The sequence below is a fragment of the Phaethon lepturus genome, unplaced genomic scaffold (genome assembly GCF_000687285.1).
Source record: "Phaethon lepturus isolate BGI_N335 unplaced genomic scaffold, ASM68728v1 scaffold1213, whole genome shotgun sequence".
In the NCBI taxonomy this organism is placed as follows: Eukaryota; Metazoa; Chordata; class Aves; order Phaethontiformes; family Phaethontidae; genus Phaethon; species Phaethon lepturus.
The window spans coordinates 29,609-45,605 of NW_010529480.1; the positions used below are offsets into that span (position 1 = coordinate 29,609).

Below are 15,997 nucleotides of genomic sequence, written 5' to 3' on the forward strand. Positions count from 1 at the left end.
TTTTTTTTTTTCTGAGATTAAGATGCATTTTACATCCCATAAGAAAGAACAAGGTTTCTGTTGACTGACAGGTGTTTAGTGACATCTATTTTAATGATTATTGGGTAAGATGAAACTGCTTTGACTCAGTAATTGGGGTCTCAGCAGAAACTTTGCATTTCCTTACACATGATAAGATGTGTTTAATTTTATTTCTGAGTTTATGGGACCATCTCTGATGAGAATTGATGAGAGAAGCACTTGCGATACAATCTGTAAGGAAGTATGAAGTTTCCGTTAAGAGACGCAGCTACTTAGTGACATCTGCTTTTTGCAGCTGCTGGATACCGCTGTGCAGGCAGCAGCTCCCTGACAGAGCTACCTGGCGAGCAGCAAGTGATTCTGCACCCTTAGAGCAAAGAAGCTTCTTCACATCGTCTGAGAAGAAAGGAGGAGAAAAGGTAAAATTCGCAAAATGCAGTTGCTGAAAGAGCCATGTATCATGTATGCTTATCATGTGTGTAACTGTAATGTTTTTTCGTTTACCTTTTATTGCTGCTCAGGTAGTTTTTAAAGCAGTTTTAAGAACTCCTGCATTATCAGAAGTGGGTGTATGTGCATTCTGTAAGCATCTGTTTTCAGTTTTAAATATTTAAGTACTTATGCCAAACCTAGATTAGATTCAGGTATGTCTAGATGCAGTTGTTGCAAAGCTGCCGTCTCTAGACCATTGGTGTCAAACAGTTGTGTCCCTGTGACTTTTAGTTCAGATTAAATTCCTCTCTCTGTATAACAGAACAGAACTGTAGGCTGGAGAGGTGTCATGCCTGGGACTACACACAGTAGGGGTCAGGTTAATGACAGTCAATGTTCGTTGTTATGTAGCAGCAATGTACAGTGCAAAGACAAATAAAGCAGCGATACTCACTTTTCTTCTGCTTTCCATTCATTAAAATAAAGACAAAGGGAAAGGACATAACTCAGGTTTAGAAAAATTCTGCTGTGTTAGGCTAAAAAATGACACTTGCTGTGATGTGAATAACACACACAGTAATACATCAGCAATGTATATGCACCGTGTCCAAGTCACTCACCTCAAAGTATCTTCACTTAAAACTCTGTCTCTACCCTATTAGAAAAGAACGAACATACGAAAATGACAAATTCCTATTATTCATTTAGCCACCGAAGACAGTACTTACTGAAAACTCACGTCAGCTTTCAGTAAGCATAATTGCATTAGAAGGAAGAGTCAGATGTATTTTTATTACCGTTTTCTCATGGTGATGTCTGCCTGATTGGAAAGGTGTGTGAAATCCTGAACTGCTATGAATAGTGGCTTTGCTTTTTACTTTATTCCACATAGGATTTATCCCTCTCTGATTTGATATCTGTGGTCTGTATCTTTCCTTCCTATTTGCTTTCCTCTCCACCATTAGAGCAGTGTTCTGTGTGCACTTCATCCAAGCGGCACAGGACTAAGCACAAGCATGTTAAGGGCAGTACATTTTGCAAGTATGCATATGCACCCCACAATGCTTAAATAGTGTTTGAGAAGCCGTAGTGAGAAGCGTGCTAGAACTGCAAGTCAGTCATCGCTAGTGATTCAGGCTTGCGGAGTAACCACACGGTCTTCACGCACTGAAAGTCACTGACATTTTTGTATTCTTTCCTTCTCAGGAACCGGGGAAAAAACATGAGTTCTTCAAGTACAGAGTCCTTTGAAGTTGAAATCGCAACCTTATATGACTATTACGATAATTATAACGATGCTCCAAAACCATGCAGTAAGGAAAGCGTCAAGAGGTTTGCAGCCTCCTTTCTACCTGTTCTGTATACCCTAGTATTCCTGGTCGGGCTCACGGGAAACATTCTGGTCATCGTGGTCCTCTTCAAATACAAGAGGCTGAAGAGCATGACTGACGTGTACCTGCTAAACCTCGCCATCTCAGATTTGCTCTTTGTTTTATCCTTGCCATTCTGGTCTTATTTCACGATAGACCAATGGGTTTTTGGAACTCCCTGGTGTAAAATCATTTCATGGATTTACCTGGTTGGGTTTTACAGTGGGATATTTTTTATTATGCTTATGAGCATAGACAGATACCTGGCAATTGTTCGTGCAGTGTTTTCCTTGAAAGCAAGGACTGCCTTCCATGGCTTGATTACTAGCCTTGTTGTATGGCTAGTAGCTCTTTCAGCCTCAGTTCCAGAACTCGTATTTAGAGAATCTTTTAACGAACATAATTATACTACCTGCAAGCCAAGATATCCAGGGAATTTCACGACATGGAAACTTTTTTCCACTTTGGAAATCAACATTTTAGGGCTCCTAATCCCTTTTATAGTTATGACATTTTGCTACTCCATGATCATTAAAACATTAGTTCACTGTAGAAATGAAAAAAAGAATAAGGCTGTGAGGATGATCTTTGCTGTCATGATCATGTTTTTCTTCTTTTGGGCCCCTTACAACATTGTTATTTTCTTACAACTGATGGAAACTATGGGAGTCATTAGAGACTGTCAAGCAAGCAGGAATCTGGACTACGCTTTCCAGGTATCGGAAACCCTCGGCCTTTTTCACTGTTGCCTCAACCCAGTCATCTACTTCTTCATGGGGGAAAAATTTAAGAAGTACCTGAAGATGCTTTTTAAGAACTGGCGGTTACCCGGAGATATTTGCAAGTGGTGTGGAGTTCACATCACTTACCACACTGAATCTACCAATTCATTCCACACACAATCTACGGGGGATCAAGATGCTCTGTAATGTGTTTCAGACCGGCCACTGAACTCACCAGCACATGAACTGACAAAAGCAGGAACTTCGAAAAGCTAAGCAAATGCACGTGCATTTAACAATAAGCTAGTGCCGGATAATTACTTACTTCAGCTTTGATCTCTGCCTCTAGGTTTTCTGAATATTATGACAGAAGGTGTCCTAGATGTCGAACGTGTGGGACGGACATGCAAGTATTATCTCCTGTGATCACAAATCACTGCTCAGGCATAACAGCAGCCTCAGCTCTCCGCAAAGCGCTGTGCCACGCTGCTGCTTTTTCACCAGCATCAAGACGGAGGCTGGCCTGTATGGAGGGGCAGAGAAGAAACAGCTGGTTGTCACCAGCACATGCATTTGGGAAATATATTCATTCATTCAAGAAGCATGGTTATCATCGTATTTTTTTATTCTACAGTTGATCTGTGTAGGACTTGTTCAATCTGACTCTTGGCAAGCTATTAACAGTACCTGCTACTGTTAAATGTTTCGTCTCAGGGAGAGGATACATCCTCTGTCATTAAGAAAAAGGACGTAAAATATATTCTTTATGTGCACAAAGACGCAAAGCAAATGCATTATATTGTGTTATAGACACGTTTTCTCCTAGGTATCCAAGTTGCCACATATGCCTATGTGTAGGTGTGTATATAGGCACTGTGAATTATTTTATCACTGTAATTCAGTATAGCAATTCTGTATTTTAATTAACATAGAAAATGTTTTAAATATTTTTGAATAAAAGTGTTTTTAAAAACTTATTTTCCAGCATGTGTGAATGAATTTGAATCATCTTGGTTAAAAGTACATCTTTTAAAGTGAATGTTCTTTATTCCAGAAGTACTTAACCCCAAGACTCAATTTTCATTCACTGGAGATGTATCTGGCCAAACAAAAGAAAGTAAAAACAGAGATTGTGTAGAAATGGTTTGTCATAACTTTGAAACCACACAAAGAATCCTAGCATTTGATAACAGCAAAATGCAAAGAATGTGATGCCCCAGTAGCCACTCACAGATCTACATGATATTAATCAAAGATTTGGAACAGGAAGGAACCTCACACAGCCATGTTAGGTTTTGGCACAAAAATAATTTTAAAAGAGGCAAAAATCAGTAATGTGGTAGCAGAAAAAATAAGAGTTGAAAAATACGTATTGGAAGATATTTATGGTCTGTCTTTTTGCTGGATGACAACCATTCAGCAATATTTTTCTCAGGCTGTTAATAACAAGATGCCTGCTCAGCATTCAGGCATGCCTGCAAAGAGCAGACAAGACATTAAAATGCATCAGGAAATGGCTGGAGAAGAAATGTAAAAATATGGTAGTGCCATTGTTCTCAACACCCTAAATGAGAAACGTAAGTGGAAGCTCACCTCCATGTGACCGCTCTTGTGATACAAGACCGAAAATAGAAAGCAGCACACAACCGCTCACGCACACACATACGGATCACAATTAATTTTGGGAATGTGTTACCATTAGCAGTTCGCTGAGGCTGACAAGCAAGGATCTGCATTAATGCAGATAATGAGAATAGCCATGGAAGAGTCTATGATTCGAAGATGTTACTTGCAGTAAGAAGGAGTCCTCCTTCCCAAGAAAAAGGTTCTAAACTCTTACTACTCAAAACCTTACAAGCCACCGAGTAAATCAGTTGGGAACAACTGTGGCAAGGGGTGGGTTAAGCCACCCATTACCTATTCTGAAAAGGACTAGGTGACCTTTAAAGGTCCCTTCCAACCCAATCTGTTCTGTGATTCTACGATTCTATGACACATTGCAAGTGTCAGGTGCTTCACAGCCTCACAGACGTCGCTGAACCCAACGACACGTCACTCCCAAGCCGGCAGCGCACGCTGTCCTCACAGACGTGGCACTGATGGCGCAGGCGCTGTGAGCCGCTGGGCCAAGCATACAGACTAACCTGGAAGCCAGGCAGCGCGCCGCAGTCACCATTTCCTTGGTCCTACCCTGTGATCCTTCTAGCCGGTGAGAATAAACGGGTCCTTTCGAGAACGCTTGCTTTCCAGACCAGGGGAAGCGCTGCCCGTGCTGGCCAGGCAAAAATTATGGTCAGCGAGCACAAAGCAAGCCCTAGGCCCTTGACCCACGGGAGGAGCGAAGCCTGGGGCTCAGAGCGGCGTGGAGGAATGGCCGGCTGGTCTGGCTCTGGGCACGCGCCCTGCGGCGGGGGAGGACGCCGAATCCGCTCATGCGTGGTGTTAGCGGGCCGCACCCAGCGGCCGTGCAGCGCTGCCATAAAGGGAGCTAGCGTAAAGCCTCTTTTCCACACAAAACTCGAAGGTGCTTCACATGGCTGCTCGGCTTTGTGCCCCACGGCCTGTGCGCACGCGCTGTTGGTGCAGAGGGTGCCGGTGCCGCCAGAGCTCCCCCTGAGTGAACGTTGCCCTTGTTTTGCTGCCCAAATAACCTCTTCCAGTCCTCCCCGTAATATCCACGGCTCCTCGACGTGTGTGCTGGATGAGCAACCGAGCTGAAAGTTGTGCTCCGAGCAGGTTTGCTGAACTGGGGGGGAAAGGGGAGCTCATCTTTAAGTGATGGGCTCAGGAACCCAGGTGCTGGGACTGGAGCTCATCAAATCTGCGTGGCTTCCTCCTCTGTCACCTGGAACAAACCCTCCTCCCCCATGCACCGAACTACAGTGGATAATGCGACTCCTCTTTTGAGAGGGCTGTGAAATCTGCTGATGAGAAAGAAGAATAGCATTAATAGAGTCAAAAATAAAGCAGGGATTTTTAAAATGTCAGTTGACCAAAGGTGTCATTTTAGCTGAACAAGAATTTCCAAGCAATGAACGATGGTACGTACAGACCTACTGAACCATGAAAGAGAATGGGCAGACATTTGAGTGAAGCAAAGCTGACTCATTCTTAAACCCACACCTTTACATCAGGGTTCCTCAGAAGGCCAGCCTGCAGCCTCTCTTCAGTTGTGCTAAGCCACCATAGAAAGGTAAATGAAAAATTTAAAGGGGAAAAATCAGCTTATTATATTAAATACAAATTGCGATGAAGAGGTAAAAACAAGTTCGTTGGTTTGTTTTCATACAGCTCTTAGGCCACCACAGTCACTTCCTAAACATAAAGCCGAATTACACACTTATCTTTTACTCTGGATGATGGCTTTGTCCTTTTAATTGCGCAGAAGCAGCATCATGGTCAGCAGCCTCCTCCCAGTCTGGTCCTCTTTGGTCTGCGAGCCAGCAAGGAATTGCTATTCTTCTTCCTATGCTATTACTGCTTGCCACGGTCCCAGCACCAGCGCTGCACGCTTGGTCTGAAGGAGAGTACTATGCACTGCCGTGCTCCTTGGTTACCAGGATGCTTCCAGTCTAGATCCCTGCTACCAGTTTTAGACTCGCACATTCTCCTCCAGGAGCTCTTAATGCTGCCCAGTTGTATTGAACATCTGTCTCTTAACCAGAGACCAACCTCATCAACACCCATCTCTTAAGCAAATATCTCCATTTGACTTGATTTACAGTTAGAAATCAAGGGCCATTTAGTAATGTCAACCAAAATTATCATTAAAATGGTGCTTAAGGCAATGCCTACAGAGAGCTCAACAGGACTTTGCTACTCTAGGCATGAAAGAAGCGTTTAAGTAGGACACTGGAAATGAATAGCCAATATACCTGTTGTGAGATTTCTAGCATTTGCGTGACTGATAAGACCATTCAAAGGTGATATATTGCTGGTCATATCTGCAGTCATCTTACATTAGCACAGCAACGATGTATGCAGGTGCCACTGGCAGTCATGGAGAAATTCCACCTGATGGAGCAGGCACTATCAATGAGGAGACACTGAGTTAGATGCTTCCAGCATGATTTTCTTTTTCACCATCATTCAGGGGCAACAAACATCAGAAAAATCAACAAAATCCCATCTTATGGGACAGTCATTGAGTCAAAGACAGCTTCTCACAGAAATGAGGCTCAGAAGTAGAAAAGCACTTTGTCTCTTCCAGACCAGGAAAATCCAAGTCCTCTGCCAACTTCCTGATGGAGCACTGGCATGACTGACCAATGCTGCTTGTTCTCTTTTCCTTGGCAGAGCATATCCCTCCACATATCCCTCACGTGCTCATTTCCAAAGATAACTGCTGACAGACCACGCTCAGACTTTTGTCTTAATTTATTTCTGGTCCTCCTTTGAACTCTCAGAAATGGTACCATGCATATGTTATCTCTACTGAAAAGTGTAATTAATGTCTTTTCTTCTGCACCACTGGCTGCTTGACCTTATTTTTGAAAAGCTGCTGTCTCATAGCTGGGGGGGCTAAGGCACAGAGCAAGAGCTCAGACATCATGAGCACAATGGACATTTCTGACAGAATCCCAGTGCCCTTCTAGCTCTCCTTGGGGAGGATTTGCTTTTCATCTTGGTGTGAGGGACTCCAGGTAAGAGCTGCCCTCACTGTGCCCTTTCCTGTACCGAAATCTGAGATGGCCTAGCCAGGAAAGTCCCTGTCTGGATCCAGGTTCTTAGAGGAAGACCACAGGTTAATGTGAAGGGTATCTAGAGGTAAGTGGATGAAGATGACCAGCTAATGTCATCTTCTAATAAAAGATGATCTTTGCTGGCACAGAGGGTGTTGTCTGTCTGAAAACACCAGAAAGCAAGAATTCTTGTTTGCAGGTGACCAACAGAAAAAAAAAAAATCCTCTGTGTAAACATAGCCCAAATACATGATGATCAATGCATCATGCTCATTTAGTTTTTGTGCTGGGTTTTGTTTTTTGTGGGTTTTTGGTTTGGTTTTTTTAATTTCAAGTCATCTTGGAAGGGTTGAAGTTTCTCTGGGTTTTAGTTTCTTGTTTCAGAGTAACAGCATGCATCCAGTATATGTAGCTTAGTAACTGCACACTGGAAGCTTTTTGTGATTTCAGGTGTTGCAAAATAAAAACTACTAAGGCATTAAAAATTTTTTAAAATTCCAAGATGATGTTTGTTTCCTTGCTTTTGCTTTTAACAACTACAGCAAGTAATCAAGAATCTGATCTGCAAGAATCTGATCTGTTGCCACAGACAAAAAACCCTCATAAAAGGTAGTCTTGGTGCTGCTAGCAACCTGTAAGACAATAAAGACTGAACGAAGATTGACATTACCAGACCCATTCTTCTGCTCAAAAGAGGCCAGTGGCATTTAATCAGCATTTTCCAAAAAGCCCCAAGCAGCCAAGTTCAGGAAGAGACTTTTATACCTAGGACAGTGATTGGAACAACGAGTGGACATCCCTGCATGGAAAACATTTGGTCTCTTTTTGCACAGGGACCTTGCACTCCTTAAAATATCTCCATGGAAGTATTGCGGTTTGGGCAGGTAGATCGAAGACAGGGTCCCTCCCTGACTTTTAACCCGTTGCCATCACACACAAATAGAAACAGCAGTACCAGCTAGTAGTAACACAAAAGTATTTTAATCAAAGTGAAGAAAGACCACAACAGATCTCTGTACTTGCTCATAACTGGTAAACTGAAATTTGACCACAAGTAAAGACCATGACCGCAGACTGAGTGACTTGCCTTTTCCACTACCAAAGTATGTGGGAAAGGTGTAAAAAGCATGTAGAGAAGAACAAGAAGGATGGTTTTTCCTGTTGTTTATGCCCTTGTTGCTCATTCACAGGCACCAGGAATGGAAAGAAATCTAGGATGGCTGATTGCAAGGAACGACAACGTAGTCTGCAGGCCCCGCAGACAAACAGTCCTGAGAAGCTGCAGAGCACAGGTCTGCCCTTGCTATCAAAAATCTTGTTTACACTTTCTAGAAGAGTGAAACCCATAGCACGAGGTGTCACACAAAAACCTGCAACGCTACAGAGACAGGGCTGAGGACTTTACAAAAGGAAAGAAAAAGGAAGCTTGGATTTAGGCTGTTTTCTCCTTGGTTCTCCTTCACCAACCCATCCTTGCATAATGCAGGTCAGTACTCACTTCCTTTCCTTGGAAATATTAGGGAACCCTCGGAATCCCCCATGGGGAGGCTGGCTCCCGTCTGCTCCTGCTCTGGCTTTTTGCATGAACGTGTATGCCGCAGCCTCCTCTCCCACAGTTATGTGGAGTAAATCCATTAATTTCCTTGCCAGCTTCAGCTCACGTTCTCCACAAGCCGCGGTCATGCAAGTAGGATGCCTGTCTTGTGACTACACTGGCAGAACATTCTGCATTTAAAAAGGCAGTTTCATGAAAATCTGAACACTGGAAAGAACAGATTTTCGGTGGCAGCTACATCGGCTAATTATCAACACCTTTTAACTTGATGCAATTGTTTGCATTTTGTTTCAGCTTCAGCTTAAAACTATCTTAGAATAACCACAGCCTATTTTTCAACATTATTGCAATAAAATATTTCATTATTTCTGCCCTGAATTCATATTAAAATTTGGTTCTGATGGGGGAAATAATTTCAAAAGTCCTCACGGTAACCAAAAATTGTAGAAAGAATTAATGAATTTGTCTTATTTAACACACTAATTTTTGTTAACAACTTTGCCAGAATAAATCCACCATATTGCTCAATCAGTAGCTTATTCCACATACCCATGTGGGTATGCCAGAAATGTGCCAGAATTTAGAAAAAAGCTAGCATGAGAAGCAAAATTTCAGTAAAGGGATGAATGTTTCTGTAGAAGACTACCAGACAGAAAAGGGAATTTTTAAAATTTTTTTTTTTAGATCTACTGACTTTGTTCATGAGAGCTTGCCTAGCAAATGAACTTTTGTTGCTTCTGTAGTGTAAAAACTACAGTGTTTTACAGACCTTATCAAAATGGGACTATGTGAATAAAATTTAAATGATCAAACATCAAATTAACATTTATGAAAGGTCAACTCAAGTGATAATTATTTAATAATTTGTGTCAGAGACTGAGAAAGCAAGGTTACCACTAGATAGCCAAGACTCTGCAGAATTTTTCTTTGTGTGAGTTTTTTTTCTTTTTTTTTTTGTTAATTCCAGGAAATGGGTTTGTACAGATGCAGGCAACTACTGATTGGGTCAAACAGGAAAAAAAAAAGCCCACCTTTTCTGTAAGGTAATTCACAATAAAGACCTCAGTCATAATACATGACTGAATGTGGCCTGAATTTTCAGGAGGGCACATGCCCAATTCATGAACTGTCATGCCAACATAAACCACTAGGTATGTATAGGCTTCCTGGTTCCTGGAAAAATGTCAGAAGAGCTCTAGAAACACCAGCTACTTGTACAGAAATAGCTGTGGAAAAGCTGACGCTGCCTAACAATGGAGCAAATACTAGTATCAATGCTCATTTTAGTGACACCTCTGAAAAAACCCTGCCATATTTTCTAGACCTGAGGGCACAAGAGCCCACAAAGTTGCTCCTTTGGCAAAAGCAAAAAAAAAATACAATTAAAAAAAAAATCAAAAAAATCAGTGATATCTTTCACAGCAAAAGCTACATCTGCCTGGCCAGTGAAAGGCAAAATCTAGATGAGTACACTCCAACAAGAGCAGTGGCTGGGTACCTGGTACGAGAGACCTCGTACAGACCCACCAGCCAGACGTGCCCTTTGAATGAAAGGGCACTTCTCCTTTGCGACAGCCAATGCAGAGTCCCACGCAGACTGACTGTGGTGCACGGGGGAAGAACTCAGCTGGCCCCCGTTGTGCTTGTGGAGACAACGGTTGTGTTTAAAAAGATATCCGTGTTTCATTACCTGCAGCTCACTAGACAGCTTCCACCGTCTGCGCTGGCTTCCGTATCATATTGGGCTGCAGACTTAAACTGGGCAGAAATAGCCCAAGCACCTCCGTTGCTACCTATCGACCAGAGCTGATATGCCCCAAAGAGGTGTAGCACCCTTATCCTTTATTTCTCCCTAACAAAACAAAACAAAACAAACAAAAAAAACCCAAAACCCAACCAAACCAAACACACACAAAAAAGCATTTTTTTAGGGTTCTGCTTTCAGCCTCGCCAGGACTCTCAGTCAATTCAACTCGTGCATCTGCTACACAGAAATCAAGACTCTGCCCTCCTTCGTACACAAGGCTTTTTGCAGATGAAAAGTACTACAAAGAAACCAAGTATTTATTATTATAGAGACAAAAATCTGTGTATTCATTGCTAGATTTCTTGCCTTGTCTCAAGACATCAAGAACCATGCACACTCCTATACTCACGGCCCAGGAAGTTTCATCTCCTTCAACAGAAGATGAAAACAACTTCATAATGCATTATTAAAAACAAAAAAACAAACCAAACCAAACAAAAACACTTTGGTTTTGAGCAATTTCTGCCTCACATTTCTCGGTCAATGGGCGACTGTCACCCTGAATCATGAAGGTTTGCAGACAAAGACCCTATCCCTTTTAGACTTGCTTGCCTGATATACTTCATGTTTTGACATTTGTAATCAGCAGGGGGTTTCACCAATTTGCATGAACACACTAAAACAGGTAGCAGGAAAAAACTAAGTACTTCATAAGAACAGGAACATTCTTTCCAAGTCAAACCAGCATCACGTTTTTGCATCAAAAGGCATACAGCCTGACAATAAGTGAGTAATCCCCAAAATCTAAGTATATTATAGAGCAGAGACCAAGGCTGTTGAAAGAGAGCTGATGCCTTTAAATAATCTCAATTGTTGTACACCAGTTTGCATTGCAGAGTGTAAGCTTTAGATTCTGGGGGGGAGTGTGTGTGTGGACACGATGTTTTTTGCAAATTGAGTTATGGTGAGCGAGCAGCAAGCAGCTGAATCGGCAAAGCTGCATCTCTTCTACTGAAAATAGTTTAAAAGCACTGAAATTCCAGTTCAACTTAGTAAGAAAAAAAGACTTCACCTGAAAGTTTCAGGTGCTGAAAACTCACAAAGAGATGATCAGATATGCTCACCTTCAAAAGATGATACAGGGCTAGATAGACTTTAGTCAAACTCAGTACCATTATTGTTATATGAAAAAAATACATTTTTATTAAATAAGAAAAAGAAAACAGAAACAAAAAATAATATGCACTGAGCTCTGTATCTTTTTGAAGCCCTCAGCCTCTGAGACAAAAGCATTCTCGTGTGCTGTGCCAATGGGGCAGACTCTTGACAAACTCTTTACACAGTGAGAGAAGAAATGGTGAGAATCCCTGAATGTTCTCTCACCCACCTTGCAGGACAAGTACCACAGCATGGTTGTATTTCTGATCAAGGTATTTGCTCACCAGAAGCCATAGTGAAACCAAACTAGGCATCATCTAGCCTTACTATTTTGTGAACAACTGAAAATATGTAATGCATATCACATCTGTCAGCAAAACCATGGTTTCTACCCTGAATTGCGAGAATGAAATGGAAGACACTGATAAGCAGTTGGAGAGCAAGTACCAGCAGAGCTATGGGTATTCACATCCCTGCAGCTAGGCAGATTTTTGTTACGATTTGGATATATTTTCCCAAACCTGCACATCCAGCCACGGGAGCTGAATCTTCACCCCAGTTCTCCTTTCTTTTATGTAAAATTTTCCAATTGTAGCTATGAAAACCTGAAAACCTCAAGAGCTTGGCATCATTCACCTTTGCCCGTTCAGTGAGATGCAAGGCCACAGCCTGTAGCTGGTTGGTGGGCTGGAGGCACCAAAAGGGAAATTATTTTCTTTCCCCTCTCCACTGCCAATCTGCTTGGGTATCAAAGAAAAAAAAACACCCAAAACCCACAAACCCGAGCAATCCACTATTTACCCAACACATTATTATGCTTTCCCCTCTGTCTTCACCAGGCTTCTCATCCAGATCATGTTTTGTAACAATGAATATTCTTGTTGCTTGTATCTCTACAGTGCTTAAAACATCCCCTGTTTCAGCACTGTTCCTGTAGGTACAGTACAAAGGAGAAACCAACTTCATGCAAGTCAAATACACTACTACTGTAATTTCATTTCAGTATCTTTGTACAGACTGGGTTTTTCAGAATTAAAAAACCAAAAACAAACCTTCTGGGTAATGTCAGCATAGGTACCTTCTACATTTGCATCTGAATTACTGGCACCTTGTGTCCAAATTCTCTTTATTTCCTAGGATGGGTGAACAAGCTTAATTTTGGGGTGGTGGGGGTGTTGTGTGTCCCTTTTTTTCAAACAAGTGTCATTAACAGGACTCCAAATTTGGCTAATACTAAAACACCAACTGTCTTGGCATCACAGTTAAAATTAGAAAGGAACTGTAGAAGCTCTAGGTTTTCTCCAACACCTCTGAAGTCTTTGATTCAAAGCAAAGAGACCTGAGAGGTTAGACTTGAAAAAGGAAAAAGAGCTGCTTCAGCAGATACCAACCATCAGCATTTTCTTCTATTTCAACACGAGCTAGGTGGACTTAGTGCTTTAAATGAAGTCGCATCTGCAAGTGTCTATGTTTGGCTGTAGTCAAAAGACTCACAATTGTTTTAACTTCAGCTTTTGAAGTAGATACTGCTCTGGATCAAAGGACCAAAAGAGCAACATAGGAATGCACAGCAGCAGAAGTCACTGCTTCGATAAAATTTTGCAGGAAATCATGCTAACCTCTCACGAGTTCAGTACTAAGCTCTCAGGTTCTTCAGTACACCAGATCTACCTATTCATGATGAGTGCAAACCACATCCTAAAACTGAGGGGAAAAAAAAAGTCAGAAAGTTTGAAAGAAGATACGTAGAGTGCATGCAGGATCCAGACCCATCTCTCAGAGCCCAAAGTCTTCTGGGAAGCCTCGCTGGTACAGCAGGGTGTTTCAACATCCAGAAATAAAATTTAACATGGAGGAGGCAAGAAAGGAGTGCAAATGTTCCTTCTGTGCAGCTTCTTTCTTATCCCATATGTGCCTGCTGTGAAAACAGCAACTAACATTTTCAGTAAACAGAAGAACGGTCACAGTTTAAAGCTCAGCAACAGACAGGGCATGAGGACGGTTAAGCCTAAGCTATCAGTTTCTTTTCTTCCTTCTCCATAATTCTACCTATGCTTCAGAAGGCCCCTTCATCCGTAGCACAGGAACACATCTGTGGTGGCTGCAGGATCTGGACAACACACAGCCACACACCTTGTGCCAAGGCAAGTGCTTTGGAGAATGGTATTGCAAGAAGCCCACAACCAGGGGAGATTCCTGGCTAAATTTAGACTAGAGATCCATAAATAGTGTTCACTCTGTGCACCTGACCAAGATTTGTGGGACTTGTGAAAAGGAACCTCTGAATGGGATTTGGAAGAAAGGAGAAAGGCATAAGCAAGCTGGAAGCAAAGGCATCTTCATCCAGCTTGCAAATGATGGATAGGTGGAAGGGGTGGAGATCAACTCTTCAACAACCAAAGACACATTGAAGAAAATTTTTTAGTTTCTCTGCACATAAGGACTTCCTTAGTATGAGAGGAAGAACCAGCAAGACTTAAGGAAGAATGAAACAGAAAACGGAAGAAAAATTCCTTAGCTATAGCATTAGAGGGATGACTCTCAATTGCTAGGCATTTCCCCACACTGTGCTCAGATCGGTGCTCTGGCCCACAACCATTGAAAATGCTCAGTTAATATCAGTATAGAAGCGTGAGCCCTACACAAGCATGAAGCTTAAAACACAGTGCATACACTTACAACAAATAAGGAAACTTAACAGAAAAGTCCTTTCAAACCATAGATACTGGCTGTATTTTCCTATTAATTTGCACTGGTATTCAACAGATCCACTCTACTTAACAAAGGCCCTTTCTGATGGAGTTTCAAACTCAATTCCCAATTCCATTAGGCAGCCTTTTTTTCCCACCCTTGTCTACCAAAAAACTTTTTTTAAAGGCTAAATTACAGTCATGCAGCTGTAAGCACATTACCAAAGTGCAAGATAGCGATCTTATCACGATGCTTGCACAGAGTCTGCTATGAACACATGCTGGGGAGTTTCATAAGCAAGACTGTTCTTCCCATTACAACACTACATAGTTAAAAGTGAGACCTTTCTAAGAACCTGACTTTGGAGTCCTACATATACTTGGCTCCTGAGGGACAGGTGTATGTGCTAAAGCCCAAAACAGGAACTCTTAAAACACATCCCCAATTCCTTGGCCACAAAGACCATAAATCCTACTGAACAGGGATTGCATTAGCAATGGCCTGAAACAAGCACTGGTTCTGTGAAACCTCTTGTGAGTAACACACACTTTCAAGTCCTTCCCCAGAGCTGGGGACTCTGGTTCACTACTCCCAACCTTGATAACATAACAAACAGAAAACATCTTCTGAAAAGGGATTTTTAAACAATCCCTAAGTCTAGGAAACCTAGGATAAGTCCCAGCCATGTAGTAGCAGCAGTGGTGCAGGCAGAGTGACCCAGTGTGCACCATGGGCAGGGCAGAACACCCTGGGTATAGCACCTACAGACACATCCCTGGGTAAAGCAGCAGCAACAGGTTCTTGGTAGTCTGTACTCTGAAGGCCCCTTGTCACAGAGGCCTCCTTTCTGCATACTCAAATACATATCGCACCACTTGGCAACCTCCAGCAGTGTTTTCATGTAGGTAGACCAGGATTAGGAATCAGGGCCCCAACTCTCAGTTCCTTTCTGTAGACAAGAGATCACTCACTGAAAGCAGTAAATAGGCAGGTGTGTTAATGAAGCTACCTAGAGCCCTATCTGAAAAACTTTAAGCCCATTTTTCCCCTGTTGTTCTCATTATTCTTATATCTAATCAGATGCATGTTTGTAATCCTTGATCCAAAGCCTTTCTGCTTGTAATATTACAAAGTTATAACAAAAAGTGAAGACTCATGGATTACACTGTATTTTCACAAGTACTCCTGGCTGTTAAAGCACTGACTGTTGTAGGAATACCACCTAAATGACACTGTCAGTCTGCACACTTCAAGCACAAAACCCATAACCGGTATGAAACTAATTCCGTTCCATTCCTTACTTTCAAGGCCTGGCTCTGAGGTAACTAATACTTCATCATAAACTGCTTGCAGAGCATGTTTCGGGGTCTGCACAGGGATGGTGCCAAGAAAAAAGAAAAATGTAGGTTCAGAGCAGACCAGTTTATTCCACGAATGAAGTGGGTCTGGTACTGAACACACAGATCCCAGCCATTAGACTTTGCGTTTGAAATGAAGATTTAAGAGTGGAAGCTCTCTGGCTCAGGTGACCACGTGTGTCTGGTTTGAAAGCCCATCAAACACATAGCACAGATGTAGATACTGAAGCTAGTGGTGCTCATTTTCACTCTCTCCTCTGG

General features: G+C 42.2%; 1 protein-coding gene across 1 annotated transcript; it reads left to right on the top strand.

The window, feature by feature from the left end:
• The first annotated feature begins 1,675 nt into the window (after positions 1-1,675).
• CCR4 (chemokine (C-C motif) receptor 4) lies at positions 1,676-2,752 on the top strand. The gene has a single exon (XM_010283936.1). It carries the CDS (start codon positions 1,676-1,678, stop codon positions 2,750-2,752), a length of 1,077 nt encoding a protein of 358 aa, XP_010282238.1.
• Positions 2,753-15,997: the final 13,245 nt, after the last annotated feature.